General features: G+C 53.2%; 1 protein-coding gene across 2 annotated transcripts in view; it reads right to left on the bottom strand.

Annotated features, from left to right (window-relative positions):
* EPHB2 (EPH receptor B2) overlaps positions 1-12,752 on the bottom strand; it is a 207,274-nt gene that overhangs the window by 32,279 nt on the left and 162,243 nt on the right. For both annotated transcript variants that reach the window (XM_032759236.2, XM_032759237.2), the window contains exon 6: positions 7,456-7,580. In XM_032759236.2, coding sequence (XP_032615127.1) covers positions 7,456-7,580 — 125 coding nt within the window. The remainder of the gene's footprint in view (positions 1-7,455; positions 7,581-12,752) is intronic.

Here is a 12,752-nt window from a genome sequence, read left to right as displayed (position 1 = left end):
ACGTTTTGGTATAAGTACACCCCATGCAATATTTGGGACATATTTGTACTAAAACATTTATTTTTAAAAAATTCAAATGTAATCATGTGTCTTCTATTTTATCTAGCAACTCTACCTTCCATGGACACTCTTGAGTTTTTGCAAGCACTGTTGCCCCTGTCTGAAATACCCTTTCCTCACTTGTCTTGCAGTGTCCTACTCATCATTCAAGACTCAGCGCAACTGCCACCTCTGCTGGGGAAGACTTCCCAGATGTCCCAGCCAGGGGTTGCAGGTCCAAATCGTCTCCTCTCCCACCTATTGTCCTAATATACCTGTACATCTTCTTTAAGGATGTGGATTTCCTGAGGCCAGGGACCATGTCTTGCTCATCTCTGGATACCCCCAGCCTTGCCACACAGTAAGTGTTCACTAATTATTGACATAATCAATGAACATTAAACTGGTATTCAAAAAGCTACAAAACTTGGGATGCAGTACCAGACATGGACACTAAGTGCCACTGTACAACATGGGCTCTGCTCAGACTTGAAAACGGGTTAGATTCTGTAAACTGGGTGAGTGCCCACTTAGAGATGTTGGAGGTTTTAAGTCCCTGATTATGTGAGGGAGATGGGAGGTGGCTGCTGGTTCCATAGGCGCCTCATGAGAGTGAGGAACAAACCTGAGCAGCTCCCTTCATTAAAGCTGGGCAAGGGATTGGAAGCTGTTTCATTTTTCATTTTTGTCTCTCTCTTTCTCTCTGTCTGTCTATATTTTTGAGACAGGGTCTTGCTCTGTGACCCAGGCTGGAATGCAGTGGCATGATTATGGCTCATTGCAGCCTCGACCTCCCAGACACAAGCGATCCTCCCACCTCAGCCTCCCTAGGAGCTAGGACTACAGGCACATACCATCACACCCAGCTAATTTTTGTATTTTTGGTAGAGACAGGGTTTCATCACGTTACCCAGGCTGGTCTGGAGCTCCTGGACTCAAATGATCCACATGTCTCAGCTTCCCAAAATGCTTGGATTACAGGCGTGAGTCACTGTACCCAGCTGGAAGCTGCTTCATATCCTTGTTTTTTCACTTAATTGCATTGTGACCTTGGGAAAGACCCTTCACTTCCCTGAGCCCCTGTTTTCTATTCCAAATAAATGGAACAATAAATGCCAAGCTCTCAGGGCTGTTGTGAAGATAAAATTTGATCAGGTAGTGCCTGGCACATTGGAGATGCCCTAGAGATGCCAATTCCCTTCAGTCTCTCCTCTCCCTGGGGTACCTTTATCTGAACAGTGATTAAGCACCAAGGGCGATGGGAAGAGATTCAGTATGAAATCCACTAGTCCTTAGTCTGAGCACTTACCTGGTAGCTTAGGGCCAGTGAGGCATTGGGTGCATGTCTTAAGCCTTCCAGGCCTCGGTTTTCTCATCTCTAAAGTGGGTTAATGCGAGTAGGTACCACAAAAGGTGGTTGTGGAGGTTTGAAAGGAAAATACAGGTAAAGCTTTTTAGCACAGTCTCTAGCACATAAAAATACTTAATAAATGTTGGCTCCCACCATCACTGTTAACATCAAAACCATTATAGAGGCCGGGTGCAGTGGCTCACACCTGTAATCCCAGCACTTTGTGAGGCTGAGGGCTGGATCACCTGAGGTCAGGAGTTCGAGACCAGCCTGACCAACATGGTGAAACCCCGTCTCTACTAAAAATACTAAAAATACAAAAAATTAGCCGAGTGTGGTGGCACATGCCTGTAATCCCAGCTACTTAGGAGACTGAGGCTGGAGAATCACTTGAACCCGGGAGACGGAGGTTGCAGTGAGCTGAGATTGCGTCATGGCACTCCAGCCTGGGCAACAAGAGCAAAACTCTGTTGTCTAAAAAAAAAAAAAAAACCCAAAAAACAAACAAACAAAAAAACCATTATAGAGTAAGCCCTTTCCCATGTTCATTAAATGGATAGATGAATGCAAAAGTGAATAAATGAGTGGACAAACCTCTCCAGGTAGATCCTACTCCAGGTACTGGGCAACAACCTGAACATGGCCTGAACTTTCATAGTTCACCCCCCATCCTCCAACCTTCGCTCCTTCTGCCTGGAATGTCCTTCCTCTTCACTTTCTGTTAAATAAATTCTAAAATCGATGTGGGCTACCAGGGTCCATCGACCACAGGTGGCCTCAGGAATGGCTCTTCTCCTTGAGTTCTTGGGGGACCAGGGGGATCCTAAACCTGTATGCTTTGGGGTAGCTGCCAAAGGAGGCCACCTCCCCTGGGGCGTTGGAACTGACAGAAGCAGCCAGGCCTGGGTCTGCACAAGGCCACCGCCATTCATCAGTGGCCTCCAGAAGCCATCTAGCAATGCAGTTGTCAGTTCCGTACTCCGGGCAGGCTGGGAAATCCCAGTGGGGCTTGGGGAAGGCCAAACGAAGGGCCCGCTCCTAGAGAGCCCTTTCTGAAGAAGGAAAGGAGGGGGAAAGAGGTGGAGGTGGGGGCTGCACGGGCCTGCAGGGCTCAGAATCTGACTTCCCTTCTTAGGAAGACTGGAGCATTCAGGAAAGAATCGAATAGCAGACACAAGGAGGATCCCCGTGTTAGGTAAGAGCCGGCTGTGGACTTGACGGAATAAATCCTACCACCTGCAGCCTAGCTGTCCCTCCCTGGTGGTGGTGGCTGGCATATCACAGCCTTGTCTGAGAGGTCAGGGACAGACATGACTCTTGGTTCTGCTCCCACCTCTCTGCCAGCACCTCCTCTAATATTTTCATCAACTCCGCTTTCTTCCCCTCCTTAAACCCTGGCATTCTCCGGAATCCTATCTTCTGGTTCTCCCTCTGCACACTCTCCTGGCTGCTGTTCTCTATCCTCCCTGAACCCCAACCCCTTTGTAAGCTTTGTAAGCACCACACCTACAAATCACAAACCTGCATCTGCCCCCAGGAAAAGGCACCTCCATCTCCTAGGAGTCACCCTTCACATTTCCTGGGTCCTCCGGGCTTTAAAATATAGACTTTGCTGGCCGGACGCGGTGGCTCACCCCTGTAATCCCAGCACTTTGGGTGGCTGAGGCGGGCGGATCACCTGAGGTCGGGAGTTTGAGACCAGCCTGATCAACATGGAGAAACCCCATCTCTACTTTAAATATAAAATTAGCCGGGCATGGTGGTGCATGCCTGTAATCCCAGCTACTTGGAAGGCTGAGGCAGGAGAATCGCTTGAATCCAGGAGGTGGAGGTTGTGGTGAGCCAAGATCGTGCCACTGCTCTCCAGCCTGGGCAACAAGTGCGAAACTCTGTCTCAAAAAAAAAAAAAAAAAGACTTTGCTGGCATTTGATATCGCCACTGCCAACTCCCCCAGCCCATGCTACCTACCATCATTTCTCACTTAGCGTCCCCTGGGAGCCCTGTACAGGCGCTCCCTGGGTCTCCATGTCTCCCTGGAATCCATTCTCCACACAGCAAGCTACAGGGATCTTTAAAGGAATCTGAGTCAGATTGCATCATTCCAGAGCCATCCCAACATACTTTAAATCAAATCCAGACTCCCAAGGCTGGAAGGCCCTTGACAATTAGCCTAGCCTCCCTCCCAACCTCCTCCCCTGATGCTCTCGCTTCTGCTTCTGCCACACTCGCCTTGTCTGTTTCCTGAACGCAGCCCACACATTCCTGACCTAGGGCCTTTGCACCTGCGATTCCTGATGCCTAGAACAACTGTGTTCCCACCTGCGTGTTTGTCTGGTGAACTCCTAGCATCTTTCAAGACTCAGCTCAAGTGTCACTGAATGAAGGCTTTCCCTCACTCATGCCATGACTGTGGGCCCCTATTGGTGCCCTCCCGGGACCTTTGCTGACCCTTCTGTGGCTAGTGTCACACCTTGTCTCATGGCTCTCAGTGTCTGACTCTTTTTCCCTGGACTGTGAAGTCCCTGAGGCCTCCGAGCCACCTAGTCACCCTCAGCATTCCTGGTACCCAGCTTAGTGCCTGACCCAAAGCTGGTGAGAGTGAAAGTTGAGTGAACCAGTGTCCATCTCCCCACTGGCAGATGCCAAGCTGTCCCTCTCTGTACCCCAGGCCCTGGGGGAGGGACTGAAAGAAGTAAGGCCATGTCTCATTACAGGTGTACCTCAGGCTGTCATGCCTTCAGCCTTTCACCGCCTGACCCCCCTCACCATTTATGCCTAACGTTCTCCATGGCAGGGGCTGGTCCTGTCTACCTCTTAAAGGTCATCCCAGAAGCATCCCTGGGGAAAAAAATCTGGGAGGCAGGAGAGCCAAGTAAAGAGTGAGACCATAGGTCCAAATCCTTGTTGGATCCTCTTGGGCAAGTTATGGAACTTCTCCGTGCCTCAGTTTCTCCTTCCATTCAGTGGGGTGAAGAGCCCCGTGGTGAGGATAAATGAGATGCTAGAGGTGACATGCTTAGCACATAGCAAGTGCTCATGAAATGTGAGCAGGTGGTAACCTTGGCTGCTGCAGATCCTGCAGGTCCTGCCACCCCCAGCAGCGGCCTGGGGATGCTCGGGCCGTGGCGGAAAGTAGGGCAGAGCTGCCTCCCGGTTCACACCTCCAGCAGCCTCCCCAGGCCTGCCCACTGTGGTAGGAAATGGGTCGCAGGCAGGACCCGCGCTGGGATTCCTCATTTCCGTTGCCCGTCTTTGGGGACAAACGCTTTCAGTTTCATGTAATCACAAAGCTTCTTAATTAGTTTTTTTTTTTTTTTTTCCTTTTTGGGTTCTGAGTTGCTAAGCTATTCCTGCTGCGGGGAGCAGACACTGGCTCCTGCAGAGCCTGGAGCGGCTGGTTTGGCGACCCAGGACTCCGGCTCCTTTGAGGCCCCCCAGGGCCCATTGAGAGGTGGGGCTGCTTCCTCACACCACCCACAGCTCAGGCCCTCGTGTGGCCACTTCCTGACTCATCCAACAAACAGCTCTTGAGTACCTACTGTGCGCCAGGCACCGGGGACACAGCAGAGATCGTGGCAAGATCTTCACCCTCAAGGAACTTAACTATCTAGCTCAATGTAGAGGTAGTAAATACCTAATTACTCAATAACACTTAAAAAATGATAATTGTGATAAATGCTATGCAGAAGGGCAAGGCACAAGGAGAAGATGAAAGGGGGCGCTGGATGGCATCTAGGCAGTGATGGAGGGCTTCTCTGAGGAGGTGATGTTAGGCTGAGTCAGAGCTGGCCAGGTGGAGAATGTAGGGATAGGAGCAGTTTAGACAGAAGGAATTCATCCATTTATCTACCCATCCATATCCAGCCACCCACTGGTTCCCTCTTTTTTTTTTTTTTTTTTGGGAGACAGCATCTCACTCTGTCACCCAGGCTGGAGTGCAGTGGTGTGATCTCGGCTCACTGAAACCTCCGTCTCCTGGGTTCAAGTGATTCTCCTGCCTCAGCTTCCTGAGTAGTTGGGATTACAGGTGTGCGCCACCACGCCGGGCTAATTTTTGTATTTTCAGTAGAGATGGGGTTTCACCATGTTGGTCAGGCTGGTCTTGAACTCCTGACCCCGTGATCCACACACCTCGGCCTCCCAAAGTGCTGGGGATTACAGGCGTGCGCCACCATGCCCAGATAATTTTTGTATTTTTAGTAGAGATGGGGTTTTGCTATGTTGGCCAGGCTGGTCTCGAACTCCTGACCTCAGGTGATCCGCCCGTCTCGGCCTCCCAAAGTGCTGGGATTACAGTCATGAGCCACCGTGCCCAGCCAGTTCCCTCCTTCATTCACAGGCTCCATCACTCATGTCTCTCATTCATTCACATAATTCATTCCTTCAGTGTCCATGGCCCCTACGGGAGACACAGGCACCCTCCGCCCACATGCAGTGCTCTAAGAGAGGGGCAGAGTCCATGTTCACTTGTGGTGGAGGTGACATTTGGGAGGGACCCTGAAGATTCCAACAGGCAGAGATGAGGGGAGGATGAGGGAAAAGGGTGGGCAGCAAGGTGGGTGGGTGGGGGGACGGCAGGCATGAAGTCCCAGGTGGTGTTTGGGGGCCAGGGCACAAGGGAAGGGATTCATTCACTTGTTAATTCAACCGATATTGATCAAGTGTCTCCTTGGTGCCAGGCCCGGGTGCCGGGGAGAAGGTGGTGAATGGAGACGTAGCTCCTGACCTCTTGGAATGCACTGCCTAGGGGACGGGATGAACACGCACGCAAGCAATGGTAAGACAGCCGGCAAAGGCTGGGTAAGTGTTTGAACGGCCCTGGAGACCGGCCTGGTTAGCCGATCCAGGAGTTAACAGAGTGCAAAGGCTGGGCTGGGCCCTAGAAAGTCGGGCTCCAGCAGGACTGGCTGCAATTGTCTGCACCCTTCCTCTCAGCCTTCAGGGAGAGCCCTTCTATCCATTTGCAGTTCCCCGTGGGCTTGCCCTCAACGAAAGGCCTCCCTGTCAGTCACTGACACCTGAGTCTGAATGAAAGCCCTGCGATGCCTTTCCCAGGGGCCCTTGCAGCCTCTGTGGCTGTTTGTTGCTTCCTGGAGCAGGTAAGAGAAGTGAACATTCAAAGGAGAGGCTTCCTGGGGCCTCTGATGTCCAGCCATGTTGGTGGGCAATTGTGCTGTCTACCTCCTGGCCCCTGTTCTGTGCAGGCCCCACATCCACCTGGCCTCCCATCCTGTCACCATTGCCCACTGTGCAGCAGGCAGGGCAGAGGAGGAAGGCCAGGGACACACATGGCCTCTGCTGAGGGCCAGGTCCCATGCTGGGTGCTGTGCTGCCTTTTCTCCGTAACCCGCATAGCTCCCCGCAAGGGGTCTCACCCACACTCGACACAGGCAGAAACTGAGGTTTAGAGGGAGAAAGACACCTGCCCAAGGTCACATAGCTGGTGAAGGACAGAGCTGGGATTTGAACCTACGGCTTCTCACTCCTAGTCCAGTGCTCCTACCATCCCAGGGGCTTCCAACTTGGGTCCCCGAAGGGAGTAATTAAGGTCTGATTTAAAAGCTCAACGTGAAATCACCTCTCCCCATGCAAAGGGCATGCAGGTGAGTGAAAGTGGGTGTTTTAGCAGGAATCAGAGCAGGGCGGGCGGAAGCTCTCTTGAGCAGTTTCAAATCTCTGTCGAAGAAGAGGTGAGTGACTAATTATCACTTCATAAGTGCAGCTTTTTGGAAACCCAGTTTTTCACAACATCAAGCCACTGAGGTCAAGATGAAAGGGTCGTGGTGGGGAAAGGGATGTGACTGTTGCATTTCACTGAGATTGCTGGGCAGATCCTCCAGACCAGAAAAGTGAGATCCAGAGAGGTCAAGGCACCTGCCTGAGGTCTCACAGTGGGGAGGAGTGGAGCCGGATTGGGAGCCAGGCAGCCTGACTCCAAGGCCAGTGCTCTTTCTGCTGCACCAACGTGTCTCGTCTTGTGGTGGGGCAGAACTCCCAGGCTGAGGCCTGGGAGAGGGGCCCTCAGGGAGGTGGGTGATGGGGACAGCACCCAGCCCATAGGTACCTTCTCATAGTACTGCAGCTCATAGTCCAGGATCACGCCATTGGGCTGGTCCGGCTGGGACCACGACAGGGTAATGCTGTCCACGGTGCGGCTCACCTGATGCATGATGGACACTGCTGACGGAGCTGGAAGAGAGGCCAGAGGTCAGGGGTCAGGGAGGCATGAGAAGGTGCAGCTTCTGGCCCACCCTCAGAGGTGCTCGGACAGGTGGGGAACTGTGGGATCAGAGAGGGAAGGGCATCTGGCTGAGCCCACACAGCCAGTTTCCGGGAGCCGACAGGGGGCAGAGGGGCTCATGCAGGGCTATGGGGTGCTGCTGCTGAGCTCTCATGGGGCACCTTCAGGTCAGACACTAACGACTTCATCAGCCCTGGGGAAGCTCAGGCCACATCAAGTTGAGAGACAGTAGAGATAGAAATGGTTAATTGTATGTCATGTGAATTTCATCTCAATAAAATCAATCAGTCATTTCCCCCTCTCATTCCTCCCACCAGTGCTGTGAGTGCTCTCACAGAGGTGAGATAAGTAGTCAGGGGGGCTGTGTGCAGTGCTAGAAGGATGCTTAGAAATACCTTAGTACACGGCTAGGTGTGGTGGCTCATGACTGTAATCCCAGCACTTTGGGAGGCTGAGGCAGGCAGATCACCTGAGGTCAGGAGTTCAAGACCAGCCTTGCCAACAGGGTGAAACCCCGTCTCTACTAAAAATACAAAATTAGCCAGGCATGGTGGCGCATGCTTGTAATCCCAGCTACTTAGGAGGCCGAGGCAGGAGAATCGCTTGAGCGTGGAAGGCAGAGGTTTCTGTGAGCCGAGATCACGCCATTGCACTCCAGCCTGGGCAACAAGAGCGAAACTCTGTCTCAAAGAGCGGGGAGAAGAAATACCTTAGTACAATTCCCTCATTTGATTTTATGATTGTTATTTTTTGAGACTCTGTTGCCCAGGCTGGAGTGCAGTAGCATGAGCACAGGTCACTGTAGCCTCAACTTCCTGGGCTCAAGTGACCCTCCTACCTCAGCCTCCCAGGTAGCTGGGACCACAGGTGTGTGCCACTATGCCTGGCTAATTTTTGTTTTTTTGTGTTTTTTTGAGACGGAGTCTCGCTCTATCACTCTGGCTAGAGTGCAGTGGCATGATCTTGGCTCACTGCAACCTCTGCCTCCCGGGTTCAAGCGATTCTCCTACCTCAGTCTCCTGAGTTGCTGGGATTATAGGTGTGCACCACGACACCTGGTTAATTTTTATATTTTTAGTAGAGACAGAGTTTCACCATGTTGGCCAGGCTGGTCTCAAACTCCTGCCCTCAGGTTAGCTACCTGCCTCGGTCTCCCAGAGTGCTGGGGTTACAGGCATGAGACACTGTGCCTGGCATAATTTTTGTATTTTTTGTAGAGACGGGGTTTCACCATGTTGCCCAGGTTGGTCTCGAACTCCTGGGCTCAAGTGATCCCCTTCTGCATCACCCTCTCAAAGTGCTGGGATTACAGGCGTGAGCCACCATGCCTGGCCCAATTCCCTTATTTTGCAGTCTTGGAAACTGAGGTCAAGAGAGGGGGTGTGAGCTGCCTGAGGTGCCGAGGTACGTCCATGGCAAACAGCTCGTTCTTGAGTCCTTATTTCATAATGCTTCCAGCCTGCTGTCTTTTGCCTCCTTCTCACATGGAGCAAACCTCCAGGAAGCATCAACTCTGTGTAGACATGGCCCTGGGCCCTTTACACATGCTTCCTGAGTTGACTGTTGATGAGAGGGTGTATCACCCCTGCTGACAGGTGAAGACATTGAAGTTCCGAGGTGCACGCGGCTTCCTGAGATCACACAGTCAGTGGGGAGCTGGGATTTGGACCCAGGTCTGCATCTTGCCAGAGCAGTTATTTGTTCCAGAGTGGGACTGGCCAGAGAGGGACTCTCAATGTGGTCCCCACACCCGTGGTGTGACTCTGGCAAGCCTTACTTCTCTGGGCCAGAGATTTTCGTGGTCCCAGGAGGGGCTGAGGACTCACCAGGGTGAAGGGAGCACCTCCTGCATTCTTTCCTCGTTCCTGGGCGGGTCTGTGACAAGCAGATGTCCTGTCTCAGCCAATACAAGGACACCGGAAAGTGGAGGCTGACACTTCTCCCAGCCGCAAGTCCTGCTCTGCGGGGGCTCTGACCATATGGGATGTGAGTGTGGAGCAGGCCTGGTAGGAGCTCAGGGGAACCTGAACATCGGCTGTGGGGTTTGAAGGCTGGAGCTGACTCACCCATTTCCTGCTCTGTGTCTGCCCCAGGCTGCCTCTCTGCCTTGCTGCTAACTGGCTGTGTGACCTAGGCAAGCTGCCTCCCCTCTAGACCTGGCTTCCTCCTGGGCACCCCCGGCCAGGCTAGAAGATCTCTGAGGCCTTGAGGCTCCAATGTTCCCTGCCAGTCCTTCCTCTGCAGCCCTCCACACCGAGAATGAGCCTGGGGGCCAGCGTGGGCCTGGGCAGGTCCAGACTCCCCTCTGGCACCCCAAGGAGCTGTGGAAAATTGTCCCGAGACACGCCAGATGAGGTGGCAGCACCTGCAAGAAAGACTTAGACCCTGGTCCACGCGGCCCTGATGAGCCTCGGTTCCTTTTACACCCAGGGGAGGCTGCCTGACCCTCAGCTCGGCTCCTCGCCCTGCCAGGGGCATTGGTCTCTTGGGATCGGGGTCTGGTTGTGTGCTCAGTGTAGCGCCTGGCATGTGGTCAGCGCCGTGGGTGTTTGCAGGTGTCACCTGCCACAGTGCACTGAGCATGGACTTGCGGCATCTCATTTAACCCCCTCAACAATCATGTAGGATGGGGGTCAATATCTGCACTTTGCAGAAGAGGAATAAGAGGCTCAGAGAGGCACAGTGACTTCCCCAAGGTCACACAGCTGGCGAGGAGCTGAGGTGGGCTTGGAGCTGAGTCATCCTGCCCTAGCTATGACCCCCTCTGGGCCTCAAAGCAGTTCCTACTTCCCACCTGCCTCCAGCCTCAGCGTCCCCCCTCCCTGTGGCACTGCCTTTGTGAGGAGTTGAGTGTTCTGCTCTCCTGGACTGCCGAGGGTCCAGCTTCTTTATGAAGTCCAGGCTGTCTGCCCCTGTCACGGGCTTGTCAGTGGTCGGTGTCCCAGTGAAACAACAAAATAAGGCCCTTCTGGAGTGTCACAGACCAGGGCCAATCTGGGGGCTCATCCCTTGTGCTGGCCCGGAAAGCACCCCAATCTCCATGCCTCCCCCCAGCTTCTCAGCCCCTTTCATCCAACCCACAGGGGCTGACCACTGGGTCTGTGTGTGTCTGGTGGAGGTGGGGTGTGACAGGAGGTGCTCTGAGAAGCTAAGGAGGATGCTTGAAACTCAGCTGCCAGAGATTCTGGGAGTGATGCCCCCCGACCTCTGCCTCCAGGGGCCTGAGGACAGTTCTGGGGTGAGGGGCTGGGTGAGGCAGCCTCCAGGGCTCCTTGAAATACTGGGTCTGTCTCCCAGAGGGCCAGCCAAGCAGTGGGGAGGGATGTGTGAAGGGTGGAGTCAGAGGCATGCTGCTATCTTACAGCACGTTGATGTGTATTACATCAACGGAGCATCAGACACACAGAGCCCGCAAGGGCAAGGACGGGTGAGGAGTATTTGGATTGCGCTGCTGCCAGGTGTGCTCACTCACCTACTGCTTCATGCCTAGACCCGCACAGTGCCCAGGTCAGGACGCTCCCATCCAGTCCCCGGCAAGGCCGTCTAGCCTAGCAGTGGGGAGCCCTGGGGGTGGAGTCCGACAGACTTGTATGCAGCTCCCTGCTCCTGCACTCACTCATGTGTGGCCTTGAGCAGGTACTTTTAGCCTCGCTGAGCCTCAGTTTTCATACCTATCAAGTAGGAACCCTCCCCTGGCCAGGATGCTGTGAGAGGGCAGTGGAAATGCATGTGAAGGTCTGAGCGGGGTGCTGGGCGCCCCTCAGGAGGGAGACATTGTGAAGAATTCTTCAGTTCATGGAGTTGCTATGATGCCAACCAACATGATACTGGGTGTTGGGGCTCCGGAGAGGAACCTCACAGCATTCCAGCCTTTCAGGGACTCGCAGCTTAACTGGAGGAAGCATATTGTTTTTCAACTAAATGAGTGCCTGTCCCAGGATGGGCACCATGCTAGGCACTGGGGAAGCTGTAAGACTCAGAAGCGGCATGGAGCTCTGGGGTCCAAGCTCCCATTTTAGGACTTGGTCAAAGTGATTCAGCCTTGAACAAGAGCAGGGGCTGCTCCATTCACTCTTCTCCCTGGGAGTTCAGCAGAGGCTGCTCCATTCACACCACCTTCAGGGATTTCAGCAGGGGCTGCTCTGTTCACACCTCTCCCTGGGATTTCAACAGGAGCTGCTCTGGTCACACCTCTCCCTGAGAATTCAGCAGGGGCTGCTCCATTCACGCCACCTGCAGGGAGTTCAGCAGAGGCTGCTCCGTTCACACCACCTTCAGGGATTTCAGCGGGGCTGCTCTGCTCACATCACCCTCTGGGATTTCAGCAGAGGCTGCTCTGTTCACATCTCTCTCTGGAGTTTCACCTCCCAACAAAGGACAATTGTAGAATGTATCCCTCTAGATTGCAGCACTTTTAAAACTTGAATGGGCATAAGGATAACCAGGAGAGTTTATTAAAATTCACATTGCTGGCCTTCTCACAACACCCCCCACTGAGATTCTACTTCAACAGGTTTGGGGTGGGGCCTGAGAATGTGCATTTCTAGCAAACTCCCAGGTGATGTTGAAACTGCTGGTCTGTGGACCACACCTGGAGGACTAGTGGATTCAGGACCAGAGAAAGAAAGTGACTTGTCCAAGGCTACACAGCTGGTAGTGGTAGAGCTGGACTAGAGCCAGAAGCAGCTGAGTCCTGGTCTAGTATATGATCCACCTGCCATGCGGCTGCTTGCAGCCTGGCTTCTGCCAAGCCTGACCCCCTCACCTGCCTGGGCTACACTCTTTATATAGGGCCCTGGAGCTCAGAGGGTCTTGGAGCAGCCATACAAAGAGTTCCATGAGAGGGGAAAAGACAAGGCTGCCGAGGAAGTTGGGGGCTAAACTTCCAGTCCTGAGGTACTGGGGAGCCACAGAAGGACTAATAGGGGTGGCAACCTGCTCCTCAACTAAAACAAGCTTGTCATTCAGCTTGCCATTCTGACAGCCCCCGTATGCCACATGGTGCCCAGAAAAAGGGAAAGGCCGTGCAGCTAACAGCAAACCACATGCTTCACATCTGTTAACTCACTTCATGCTCCTATCAACCCTACAAGGCTGGTATTACTGTTATACCCATTTTA

The sequence above is a fragment of the Hylobates moloch genome, unplaced genomic scaffold, assembly GCF_009828535.3.
Source record: "Hylobates moloch isolate HMO894 unplaced genomic scaffold, HMol_V3 SCAFFOLD_9, whole genome shotgun sequence".
NCBI classification, from domain to species: Eukaryota; Metazoa; Chordata; class Mammalia; order Primates; family Hylobatidae; genus Hylobates; species Hylobates moloch.
Note: the sequence above shows the minus strand (reverse complement) of the source record. Positions and strands in the feature narration are given on the sequence as shown.